This window comes from Erythrolamprus reginae, chromosome Z (assembly GCF_031021105.1).
Source record: "Erythrolamprus reginae isolate rEryReg1 chromosome Z, rEryReg1.hap1, whole genome shotgun sequence".
Lineage (NCBI taxonomy): Eukaryota > Metazoa > Chordata > Lepidosauria > Squamata > Dipsadidae > Erythrolamprus > Erythrolamprus reginae.
In genome coordinates, this window is record NC_091963.1 from 57,536,008 (window position 1) to 57,548,594 (window position 12,587).

Here is a 12,587-nt window from a genome sequence, read left to right on the forward strand (position 1 = left end):
TCGGAGGTGGCCTGATGTTGGCAGCCCCTTTCAGGAAGTCCCTGATCCAAGGATGTCTGGTGAGGGGGCGGTAACTGTCTCCACCTATAATAGTTGATAATGCGGCCACATGACGTCGCAAAGTGTTTGGTGCGAGTCCTCTTTCTAGACCAGACTGAAGAAAGCTCAAGACCAAAGGAGGGGAAGCCTTTTGTGGATCCACCTCCCTCTCCACACAGAACCTGGAAAAGGAGGCCCAAGTTGCCTGGTAAATCCTTCTTGTCGAAGGTCTGCGAGCCGCCTGAATTGTGTCAATAACTGTATCTGGCAAATGTTGGCGTCTTAGATGTTGCCGCTCAACCTCCACACGGTCAGTTGCCACCACTGAGGCTCTGGATGGGAGATCGAGCCCTGGGATAGAGAGATCTTGTGATCCGGAATCCTCCAGGGGGGTGACACTGACAGTTGCATCAAATCCGCAAACCAATTGCGGCGCGGCCAGTAAGGCGCCAGCAGCAGCACCTCCACTTGTTGCTCCAGAATCTTCCGCATTACCCTGGGAATGATGGAAATCGGTGGAAATGCGTACAGAAGTCCTGGTGGCCACTGTAGTCGAAGAGCGTCTACCCCTTCCGCACCCGGTGCCGGGAAGCGGGAGAAGAAGCGCGGGAGCTGAGTGTTGCTTCGAGTAGAAAACAGGTCCAAGATTGGCCTCCCAAACCTGTGAACAATGTCCAGAAAAACTGTGGGGTCCAGCTGCCACTCCCCTGGATCCAAGGTCTCCCTGCTCAGCCAGTCCGCGCACACATTCTCCACCCCTGAAATGTGCTCCGCTGACAGGGAAGCTAGATTGGCCTCCGCCCACCTGAGCAGGGACTCCGACTCCTTCATCAGTCGTCGAGACCGAGTCCCCCCCTGTCTGTTGATGTGAGACCGGGTGGAGACGTTGTCGGTCCGAACTAGGACATGCTGCCCCCTTACCAGGTCTGCGAAACTCAGGAGAGCCAGGGAAACCGCCTTCAACTCCAGGAAGTTGATGTTGACCTCAACTTGGGCCAAATTCGAGGAAAGATGGGCTCCCCAGCCAGTCAGACTGGCGTCTGTTGTCACCGTAAGAAGGTATCATTCCAGAAAGAGGGAACCCTTTGTTAGAGCTGGGGATACCCACCACCGTAAGGACCGTCGAACCCCTGAGTCGAGATGCACCTGTAAGTGGGAATGGCTGATCTTCCTTCTCTGGAATGGCAAAAGGAACCACTGGAGAGGACGTAGGTGGTACCTGGCCCATGGAATGATGTCGATACATGACACCAGTGTACCGAGAAGCTTGGACAGGAAGGAGAGTTTTGGGCATTGCTGTGACGCCAAGCCCCGAACGAGCTCCCTGATGGTAGACTGCCTCTCCTGGGACAGGAAGACAAGGCCCCTCCTGGAATCTATACTGGTTCCCAGGTGAGCCAGCCGAGTCGTGGGGTTCAAGTGGCTTTTGTCGAAGTTGACCGAAAAGCCATGATCCTGAAGCGTCTGGATTGTTAGATGTAAGTCCTGAAGCGCAAGGTCTCTTGTCCTGGACAGAATCACGATGTCATCCAGATAGGCCATCAGGCGCACCGATTGCTGCCTGAGACCAGCCGTTAGGACATCTAGCAGCTTCGTGAATGATCTTGGGGCCGATGAAAGCCCGAAAGGCATGGCCCTGTACTGAAAATGGGCCCCATCTAGGCTGAAGCGCAGATATTGTTGGTGAGGCGGAAAAATGGGGACATGGAGGTAGGCCTCTTTTAGGTCTATGGATGTCATGTAGTCCCCTTGCCTGATGGCAGCCAGAATGGAATGCAGAGAGTGCATTCTGAACCTCCTGTACTTTACATAGAGGTTCAGCCTCCGAAGGTTCAGTATGAGACGTGCCCCTCCTGACGACTTGGGGACCAAGAAAATTGCTGAGTAGAACCCCATACCCTGTTGAGGTAGAGGGACCTCCTCGATGGCTCCTATCCCCAGCAGGTGAGACACCTCCTGGTAGAGGAGCCTCCTCTTGGGAATGTCCAAGGGGGCACGACAAGGCAGATAGCGACAAGGTGGAGGGCGAAGAAACTCGATCTGCAGACCTTGTGAAACCGTGGCAGTCGCCCAGGGGTCCGATGAGGTGTTTGTCCAGACGTGTGAGAAATGGATTAGCCTGCCGCCCAAAGGAGTATCCATAGGGAAGTCATTTGATCTTTCTGAACCCCCTGCCGGAACCTCTAAAGGGGCGACGGCCCTGGAAGGATCCGCGATCAAATTGCGGGTTCCTGTCCGAACGAAAGGAACCCTGACCAAAGGATCCTGGAAAGTAGGACCTTGACCTTTGGTTGTTTGCCGAGGTGGAGTCATTCCGAAAGGGCTGCCTCCGTTGGTAGGGGGTAAAGCGCCTTCCTTGCTTTTTGCTGGAGCTGGGCATAACCTTTTTCTTGTCCCTGTCCTCCACCAATACATCGTCCAAGATCTCCCCGAAGAGCTTCTTGCCCTTGAACGGTGAAGAGGCAAGGGCCCATTTTGATTTTACGTCGGCCTGCCAATTCCGCAACCAGATGAGCCTGCGGGAGGCGACCGACGAGGCCATCGCTCTAGATGCGAACTTAGCGGCATTGACAGTTGCGTCCGCGGAAAATTCTGTGGCCGCCAACAGTTTGTTCAGGTCCTGGCGTAGCCTCGAATCTTGAGGATCGACTCTGGACTGGATCTCTTTTATCCAGAGGAGCGTGGCCCGATTAAAGAAAGAGGCCGCGGAAGCAGCCCTTACAGCCCAAGCTGACATCTGATGAGCCCTGCGAATGACATTGTCCGCCCTCTTGTCCTCAGCCCTTAATCCCTCCTGAGATTCCGAAGGAACAAGGGCATTCGAGACCAGGCTGGTTACCGGCTTGTCCACCACAGGTAGCTCCAAGAGATCCTCCATGGCCTGGTCAAAGGTGTAGAAGCGCTTGTCCAGATTCGATGGGCCCTGGGTTGTTGCAGGGCTCTCCCATGGGCGCTGTACTGTCTCCAGGAACAAGTGGGATGATGGCACATTAACAGTCTCCTGCTGTGGAAACACAAACAGGCCCCCTGCAGGCTGACCCAGTGCGGAAGGAGCCCCTTGACCTCCCTCTCCCGCCTGGTCAATGGTCATTTTGGCCTTGTTCAGCAAAATCCTGAAGAGGGAGGACTTGAACAGACCAGGCAACGCAGGCTGTTCAGGTGGCTGTTCATCTCCGGATAACTCATCCTCCGCCTCGCTGAACTCATCCCTGGAAAAGTCATCCTCATCCTTGGACTCCAGCATGGATTGAGTGGCTGGAGGTATCCAGGGGTCTTTGAACCTCGTTGGAGTAGGACCTGCTGGCATCTGCTGTTGCTGAGCCACACTAGCCTGCCCCTGAGTGTATGCACTGACAATTAAGTCCTGCAGGGCCTGGGGCATACTCTGCCAGGCATCCTGCGCAGTGCGTAAGCCAGCTGCCGTGGGGGTGAATGTGGCTGCTTGTGACTGACCATCGTGTGGATGGACAGGCTGTGGAGCAGCGAATGTGCAGGGCCACGAAGCTTGCCTTCCAAATGCGAGGGCCTCTGGCCTGGAAGAAATGGAGGATTGGAAAGGCCTCTCTGGTGACCAATCCCTTTCAGAGGCCGAGCCTACAACCCCTGGAGTGAAAATGGGGGAGACTGGCGGGGGATGGCACCGAGAGGCTGAGCTGTAGAAGCAGAAGATCTCTGGGAGGCCTCTAACTGTTTTTCAAGCGCTTTGATGCGCTTCTCAGCTTCTCTGAGAGAAGCCCCCTGGGAGGGTTTGGATTTGGGAGCCCTCTCCTTGGGGGTACTGGGCCTGTTGGCACTGGCCTCCTCCCCGGCCTGGACCACTTGATCAGCCATGGTTCCAAAAGCAACTCACAATTAGCAATCTGCGAAGAGTAAAGAGTCGTCTCTGCTCACACACCACCTACAAGAGACACAATGACAGGACAGAAAAGTGCCTGCGTGTCTCTGAGCAGAAATAGGCCTTCAGCAAGCTGAGCCAATGAGGGAAGCCCCTCACCGGCGCTCGGGAGGGGGCAGCCTGACAAGAGCAATAACGGCCTGCTGCTATGGCAACCGCTGATACATTTGGGCGCGAAGCCGATCCCTCGGCCGATATGCCTCCAAAATGGCCGCCGGGCCGTTGCCCCGGCAACCCTAGATACAATTGGGCACGTTAGGAGCAACCCGGCTCACTGCGGCCTCCCAACATGGCCGCTGGGCCGTTGCTATGGAAATGGGCGGGAAGCCAAGCTCTCCCGCCCTCCGACTGCCTCTCTCTCGGCGGCCCCCCACTGAGGCCTCGCCGACGCCGATCACTCCTCTCAGCTGACAGTCGGGTTCGCGGCGCTCAAACAAGATTGCGCGGAGCAGTGGGGGGGGGCGCTTGCAAAGCCCTTCACGGAGGCCCCTGTCCGAAGTGACAGGCGGCCTTGTGACCTATTCACCCCAGGAGGGGCGGACCCCCCCGAGGCGTCAGTCACCCCCTCGGCTACCGGGCGCTACCACGGAGGCAGACGGCCCGGGGGCTCTCTCTGTCTCCCACAGGCCCTTGTCACAATGTGGGGAGAATCACAGAGGAGCAGCAGCTGGCAGGGCCAACCCTCTGGAGGTTAAAACCCTGGCTGCCCGAGGAAATCCAGTCCCCCAGCTGCACCTGAAAGACAAAAGCAAAAGAGAAAAAAATTATTAGTAGTAATTTTTATTAATAAACCTTATTTTTAACAAAAAGAGAAAGGAGAAGAAACTCAAAGTCCCTTTTACTGCGACTGAGTTTTTAGACTGGAGGGCTAAGGGGGGCGGTGCCTCCCTAATATTTAAATTAAACTCAGTCCCGACCAATCAGATTGAGAATTACCCATCCTGGACTCTCCTTGCAAGTGCATTGGAGAAGCTTCTCATTTATTTATTTATTATTTATTTATTAGATTTGTATGCCGCCAGGAGGGACACGGATCCAGTAAACAGGTGGCAGAACTCACAGCTCCAATAGCCTTGTCCACTTCATCAGGTGTCACCAGATCAAACCTTTCCCAGACAGATGGACAAGTACGGGTCCCAGTCACCTTGACTGACTCATTGTCAGTCAACTCTGTTATTCAATTGGAGTCGAGGTCCGCTTGGATCCGAGGGATTTTATCAGCGAAAAATGTGTTAAAGTCCTCGGCACTACTCTGCAAGGGCTCCCCAACTCCCCCCTGGTTAAGAAGGGAGCAGGTCACCCTAAACAGAGCAGCGGGGCGGGATTCAGCAGATGCAATCAAGGCGGCATGATACGCGCATCTTGCCTCCTTGAGCGCCACTTTGTAAGTCTTAATATGAGCTCTTACAAGTGTTCGATCGGATTCGGACTTACTGTTCCGCCATCGCTTCTCCAGACGTCTCTTCTGGCATTTCAACTCCCAGAGCTCCTCGCTGAGCCATGGAGCTCTACGGGGTCTAGTGCCGTGGAGAGGTCGCAATGGCACAATCCAGTTGAGAGCCTCCGCTGCAGCCTTGTTCCAGGCCTCAGCAAGGGACTCTACCAAACTGTGGACGAGTGTATCTGGAATAACTCCAAGTGCCTTCTGAAAGCCCTCTGGGTCCATCAGGCATCTGGGGCGGAACCACCTAGTCGTTTCCGCCTCCCTGCGGGGAAGGATTGGAGTCAGGAAGTCAAGCCGCAGTATTGTCCAACCATGACAAAGGCAACGCTTCTAAGCCCCTTAGTCTCAGATCATTACTCAATTGCTCAGAGAGGAATACCATGTTGGGTGCATGCCCCCCCTCGTGAGTCGGACCCTGTACTACTTGAGTCAGGTCCATGGCTGTCATGGTGGCCATGAACTCCTGCGCTAGCCCAGAGGTTTCGCCAACTGACGGTAGGTTAAACTCCGCCAAGACAATAAGTCTGGGGAACCCCACCACCAGCCCAGCTACCTCCTCAAGCAGCACAGGCAGGGCTGTTGACACGCAGCTGGGAGGCAGGTCTGTGAACAACAAGCCCATCTGAACCCCTAAGTTCAGCTTCACCAGGAGGGACTCACAACCCGCAATCTCTGGAGCAATGAGTCTACATAGGCAAAGACTCTCCCTGGCTATAATATCCACTCCCCCCCCCTTCCCTGGGGTCGAGGCTGATGCCATACCTGAAACCCAGCTGGGCAAATTTCAGAGAGAGGAACTTCTCCCTCTGGGCCCAGCCAGGTTTCAGTCACACATGCCAAGTCGGCCTCCTCATCCAGGATGAAATCCCAGATGAGGAGAGCTTTATTTACCACCGACCTGGCATTGAGTAGCAGGTTCACAAGCCTGAAGGCGGGCATCTTACACGAGGTTCCCAAGCCTCTTTTGCGTGTCTTGATCTAAGTTCCCAAGCCTAAAGGAGGTGTCTTCATGGTTCCCAAGCCGTAGTAAAACATCACTGTTGGAGAGACAAGAATTTTTCATTGATAATTTTAGCTGGGTTTTTTTGGTAATTTATATTGTCATCCAAATGCTGTAGTTGCTGGTACTGGAAGAACTGCTAGAATATGCTGTTCAGGAATCCAACAGGAATCTCTTCTGCTAGGCCAATCTGTGCAAGAGAAAAGATTCAGTAAAGCAACTAGCAGCTCAGGCTAGTTTGCAACGACCTAAAAAAAGCCTAATTTTCACAACAAAAGGCTTGTTTGAATATTGTGAACAAAAAATAAATAAAATCAAGTTCGTTTTTGTTTCCAATGATGAAATTGGATCTTCATGATCTGCGCAAGAGAAACGATTCAGTAAAGCTTCTACAGTTGCTGGAACTCATGAAAATCACCAATTAATTCCAATTGACTTGAACCAAATTTCATTAAGTAGAGTGTCAAATGATTCTTCCTCATTTGTTGCCAAGCTTTGTAAGTCAGAGGATGTAGTGAGTGTACCTGGGATAAATGTGCTTGAACTTCAGCTTGGTCAGCAAGTTGCCTGTGTTTATGACAATGAATGATGGATTGGCAAAGTATGTGACACATCATTTGTAAAACATGATGCCTTGATCAGGTTTATGCATCCATGTGGGCATTCACAATCATTTCATTGGCCTAGCAGAAGAGATTCCTGTTGGATTCATGAACAGCATATTCTAGCAGTTCTTCCAGTACCAGCAACTGCAGCACTTGGATGACAGTATAAATTACCAAAAACCCCAGCTAAAATTATCAGTCAAAATTCTTGTCTCTGCAACACTGATTTTTTATTATGGCTTGGGAACCATTAAGACACCTCCTTTAGCTTGGGAACCTAGGCAAAGACACCCAAAAAAGAGGCATGGGAACCTCATGTAAGATGCCCACTTTCAGGCTTGGGAGCCTGTGCCAAGTGCCCCACCTGTGGCTGGACATGCCTGGCTATCGGGCGTGACATCTTGGCGATGAGCCCTCATAGACCAATGCATGTTTAAAGCACTAATTGACTTATACAGCCATTAGAAACATCAATGGGCCTTTTTCCTCTATCATGAACAACAAATCCCCCACTTTTTTGGACCCTTATTTGAAATCTGGCCTCACCCTTCCATTTCCTAACAAACATTTCTGTTTTTTAATATTTTTGAACACAGTCTCATAACATCTTGTGTTCTTTTAAAGAAATGCTGCTTATTGAAAAAAGAATCACTTTTACTGCAGTTTTATCAAGGGTGCAGTGCAGAAATCACACGCTGCCCGCAAACAGTGGAGGAGATTTTTTCATTCCTTATATGAAGAGACACCAAAATGAAAATAATATATTCTTACAGAAGAGAGTCTGCTCTTTCTAATGGTGCTAAATTGAAGAGTACTGAAGATGTCCCACAGGATCAAACAAGGCATCAAATATAGCCAAAATTTGGCAAAACCCCGTTAAGTACCAACTTTGAACGCTTATATTTTTTCAACAACTTGAAGGAAAGTGCTGCAAATTGGAAGTCCTCATTGCATCTGTAAACTGTAAACTTGCAAATTTTGAGCCCGAACCATGTAAAACGTAAGAGGACTAGGTACATGGGGTTTGGCCAGTTTATAAAGCCTTACAAGGTGTGCAGGTTCTCCAAATATCTCCAACATACTACTGAAACTGCCGCGTTTACAGCTTCTGGAAGTTGGCCCAAAATGTCATTCTTGCAGACTCAGCATTTTGCAACCCTTTATTTGAGGTCTCTTAGTACTCCCAATTTTTAGTATTTTGAACTAAAACTTTGCACAGCACAGTTTTATATAATAAAGAAACTATGTGCCAAATTTCATCAAAATCTGAGATGGTAAGGTGGGGACCACTGGTCCACATGACACAGAATGACCTCACTGCCTTTTTGTGGGATATGTCATGGCATTCCAGTTCATCATATAGCTAAATATTTCCTAGAAGCAGTCCTTTCAAGTATTTATGAGTTGATCTTTCTAATAACCAGAATCAGCTAATTCCAAAGGTCCTTTTGTCAAGAGGCAATTGGACTTTTTTCTTTGGAGATGTTTCGCTTCTCATCCAAGAAGCTTCTACAGCTTGGATGAGAAACAAAACATCTTCAAAGAAAAACCAAAAAGTCTAGTTGCCTCTTGAAAAAGCGTTTGGGATAACCATGATCTGGATGACTGAGAATCTTCATAGACATTCAGGATCAGCTAAGCTTTTTTTTTCTGATACTCAAAATTTTAATCAAGTGTTTGGACATTTTTACAACCCAAAATTATGGTTCACGCCAATGTAAACCGGATACAACCTTCTCAGTCCCAACACATTAAATGTTTTGGAAGTTGTTGTCAAGAAATTCCCAAATGTTATAGTTGATCTAGAAATAAATAATATTTTAAATAGGGTTGATATGACTACTTGTTCTTAATACTCATCTGATTCAAAAAAAGTCTGATAAAAATTTTCCTGGCATTAACTTCATAATCTTTAAATAGATACAGAATTAGAAAAGTAATGCACTCTAATGCCTCTAAGTCAGGAATGGCCAACTTTGGAATGGTGGCTATGCTGGTTGAGCAATGACACAAAGTGCGGGCACATATGATACAAGCAATTTTCTCCTTCCTTCCTAAAATGTGGGTAAGATTCTCCCTGGTTTATCTTCATCAAGTTTATCTTAATAGTTGTTATGTTTGCCTTCTGAAAGATAATGGGAAATGATAGTGATTTTTAGCATTTGTAGTTCCCAGAGTTGCAACATGATTGGTAGGTCTCTGAGGGCTAGAAAAAAAAATCAGCCGCTGAAGCCCACCGCATGAGATCCAGTCTGATCCAGCCTGATGAAGCTAGCAGTCTAGAAGTAGAAAAATCTGACTTCTAGCCCAGCCTTAGATATGAAGGCCAATTGGGTGATCCTAGACTAGTCACTCTATCTTAGCTCCAGGAACACAGCAATATCAAACCACTTTTAGCAACTGCTGCCTAAGAATCTGAAAAATCTTCTTCAGGTAGCTGCTAGGAGTCAAACTTACTCAAAAGAAAATATACATTGGAATAATTGCAATTAATTATTGTTATAGATAAATATAATGCATACAATACTATAGGGCAGCGTTTTTCCACCAGTGTGCCATGAGACATGGTCAGGTGTGCCATGAAGAAGGAAGCTCAGGTTCCGGTCTCACAACTTTTTGCTGAAGATGTGAACAGCAAAAAGTTGCAAGACTGGAAGCTGAGTTTCCTTCTTCGCGTCTTCCAAGTTTTCCGACAGCTCCAGCACCCCGCCCGGCTGGAGTTTCCCTGGTGGCGACGGCAGGTGGGCTTTGGGGCCCGGCGGGAGGGCACCGGCAGCAGGAGTGGGAGGGCACTGGCAGCAGCGGCACCAGGCAGTAGCCACGGGGTGGCGGCAGGGCAGTCGGCTGCGAGTGGGAGCTCCAGGGCAGAGACAATGATGGCGGCGGCTGGATGTATAGCTGGACACCGTATATGCTGGCCTTGAAGGGCTGGCACTGTCCTGCTGGCTGGGCCAGGAGAGAGGTGCCAGCTCTGCGCCCATGCCCAGTGCAGCGCCAGCATGTACGGCATCCACAAACATGTCCAGCCACTGCCATTGGTGCCTCCGCCCTGGAGCTCCCGCTCGCAGCCGACCGCTCTGCCGCCGCCTCGCAGCTACTGCCCAATGCCGCTGTGGCCGGCATGGTGTACAAGAGAGAAAGAGATAGGTAGCAAGAGAGAGAGAAAAGAGAGAAAGAGAGAGAAAGAGAAAGAGAGGAAGAGAAAAAGAGAGGGCGAGAGAGAAAGAAAGCGAGAGAGAAAGAAAGAGAGAGAAAGAAAGCAAGAGAGAGAGAGAGAAAAGGAGAGGAAGGGAGAGAGAGAGAAATGAGAGAAAAAGGGAGAAAAAAAGAGAAACGAGAAAATTATTGAGGCAGAGAATGAGAGGAAAGAGAGAGAAACAAAAGAGATAGAGAAGTGATTTTTGATTTTAAACATATGATAAAAAGCACCCAAAGAATAAGAGAGGAATAAACCCCAGCCCTCACCTGTTTTTGGAAAGAATAAGAGAGAGAAAAACCCTAGCCCTCACCTGTTTTTGGAAATAGTTCAAGAGTGTGTACACATGGGGGGTGGGGGGGTGGAGAGGGATGGAAAAAGAGAGAAGAGTGTCTTAGAGTGTCATTTTGGTTGGTGGTGTGCCCCAGGATTTTGTAAATGTAAAAAATGTGCCACGGCTCAAAAAAGGTTGAAAATCACTGCTGTAGAGTACACGTTTTGGATCTGCTGGTAACAAAGATTGCTGAATAAATAATAGGTAATCACCTGGGTGAAATCACAAATAGAGTAGTCTTTCCTCTCATCTCCAGACAGCCAGTTTCCATCAAGCAATCCCAGGTAAGTAGCACCTGTTAAAAATGTTTTTTAATCTTTCTATTTAAAAAAAGTTGATTTCAACTTTCTTTTGCAGCAAATTAATTTTGGTATCACATATACTATTTCAGCTGAAATCTAAAATGGGTAAATTATCTAATTCTTCGTATTGTTTGATCAATATTTTAAACTTTTTAAAACTTCCAGCTCTATTATGATTGATTGATAATTACAAGAACTTGCAAACAAATATGGAACTTTGTTATATGTTGACTGCAGGCGGAATTCTTTATACAGAAATAATGGAAAGATACAACAATTCCAACAAGGAGAATGGATACAAAAACTCATTGAGTTAGCAGAAATGGCTAACCACTTTAATTAAAGAAAAAATATATCCAGTAATCAAGGTAATTTTTCTTTAAAAAATTCTGATTTTGGGATTTACTAATCAAATAAATTTGTTACTTTAGAAATGAATACCGTATATACTCAAGTATAAGCTGAGTTTTTCAGCCCCAAAAATGGGCTGAAAAAACCCAACCTCGGCTTATACTCGAGTCACCACAAGAGGGCGCCGAATCACCACAACAGGGCGCCCCACCAGCAAGCTAAATGGGGAGGACGGGGATGGCATGAACTCTCTCCAGGCTTTAGAAGCCTCCAGCCAGAGAGAGAAGCAGATTTGTTAAAGAGATCCACTTGGTACGGCAGTAGGGGAAGGAGGAGAAGGAGGAGGAGGGCAGCTCTTTCCTTTGCTCCTACTCCTCCCCCACGGCTGTGGACTATTCTGGCTCTCCTCCGCCTCATTTCTCTGTTGCCGTCCCAAGTGGATCTCTTTAGCAAATCTGCTTCCCTGCACAACACATGGGGCAATAAAGGGAGACAGAGGAGAGAGCCAGTAAGCTAAAGGGGGTGGGGGGGCGGGACCGGGACGGCATGAACTCTCTCCAGGCTTTAGAAGCCTCCAGCCGGAGAGAGAAGCAGATTTGTTAGAGTGATCCACTTGGTACGGCAGCAGGGGAAGGAGGAGGAGGAGGGCAGCTCTTTCCTTTCCTCCTACTCCTCCCCCGCGGCTGTGGGCTATTCTGGCTCTCCTCCGCCTCATTTCCCTGTTGCCGTCCCAAGTGGATCTCTTTAGCAAATCTGCTTCCCTGCACAACACATGGGGCAATAAAGGGAGACGAGGAGGAGGGAGGATCAGGGGTGGGAGATCAAGCCAACGAGGCAGCCAGCAAGCTAAAGAGGGGGGGGGGGAAACAGCATGAACTCTCTCCAGGCTTCTAAAAACTCAAGTTTAAAGAGCCCTAGGTTAGGGTTAGAAATGGAAGAGTCTTCAAACCTGGAAAAATTAGGGCTTGTGGACTTCAACTCCTACTCCTGAAGTAGCATGGCTGGTGCAGGAATTCTGGGAGTTGAAGTCCACTAGTCTTAAAACTGTCAAGTTTAAAGAGCCTTGGGTTAGGGTTAGAAATGCAAGTCTTCAAACCTGGAAAGATTAGGGCTTGTGGACTTCAACTCCTACTCCTGAAGTAGCATGGCTGGTGCAGGAATTCTGGGAGTTGAAGTCCACTAGTCTTAAAACTGTCAAGTTTAAAGAGCCCTGGGTTAGGGTTAGAAATGCAAGTCTTCAAACCTGGAAAGATTAGGGCTTGTGGACTTCAACTCCTACTCCTGAGGTAGCATGGCTGGTGCAGCAATTCTGGGAGTTGAAGTCCACTAGTCTTAAAACTGTCAAGTTTAAAGAGCCCTGGGTTAGGGTTAGAAATAGGTTTTAGCTTGGTTGCTGATTGAGCTACTTTTTTTACTTTTTA

General features: G+C 48.8%; 1 protein-coding gene across 4 annotated transcripts in view; it reads right to left on the minus strand.

Annotated features, from left to right (window-relative positions):
* Nucleotides 1–12,587, minus strand: part of LOC139175813 (SUN domain-containing protein 3-like) — a 91,237-nt gene that overhangs the window by 38,913 nt on the left and 39,737 nt on the right. For all 4 annotated transcript variants that reach the window (XM_070767110.1, XM_070767111.1, XM_070767112.1 and 1 more), the window contains exon 6: nucleotides 10,726–10,808. In XM_070767110.1, the coding sequence (XP_070623211.1) occupies nucleotides 10,726–10,808 (83 nt within the window). The remainder of the gene's footprint in view (nucleotides 1–10,725; nucleotides 10,809–12,587) is intronic.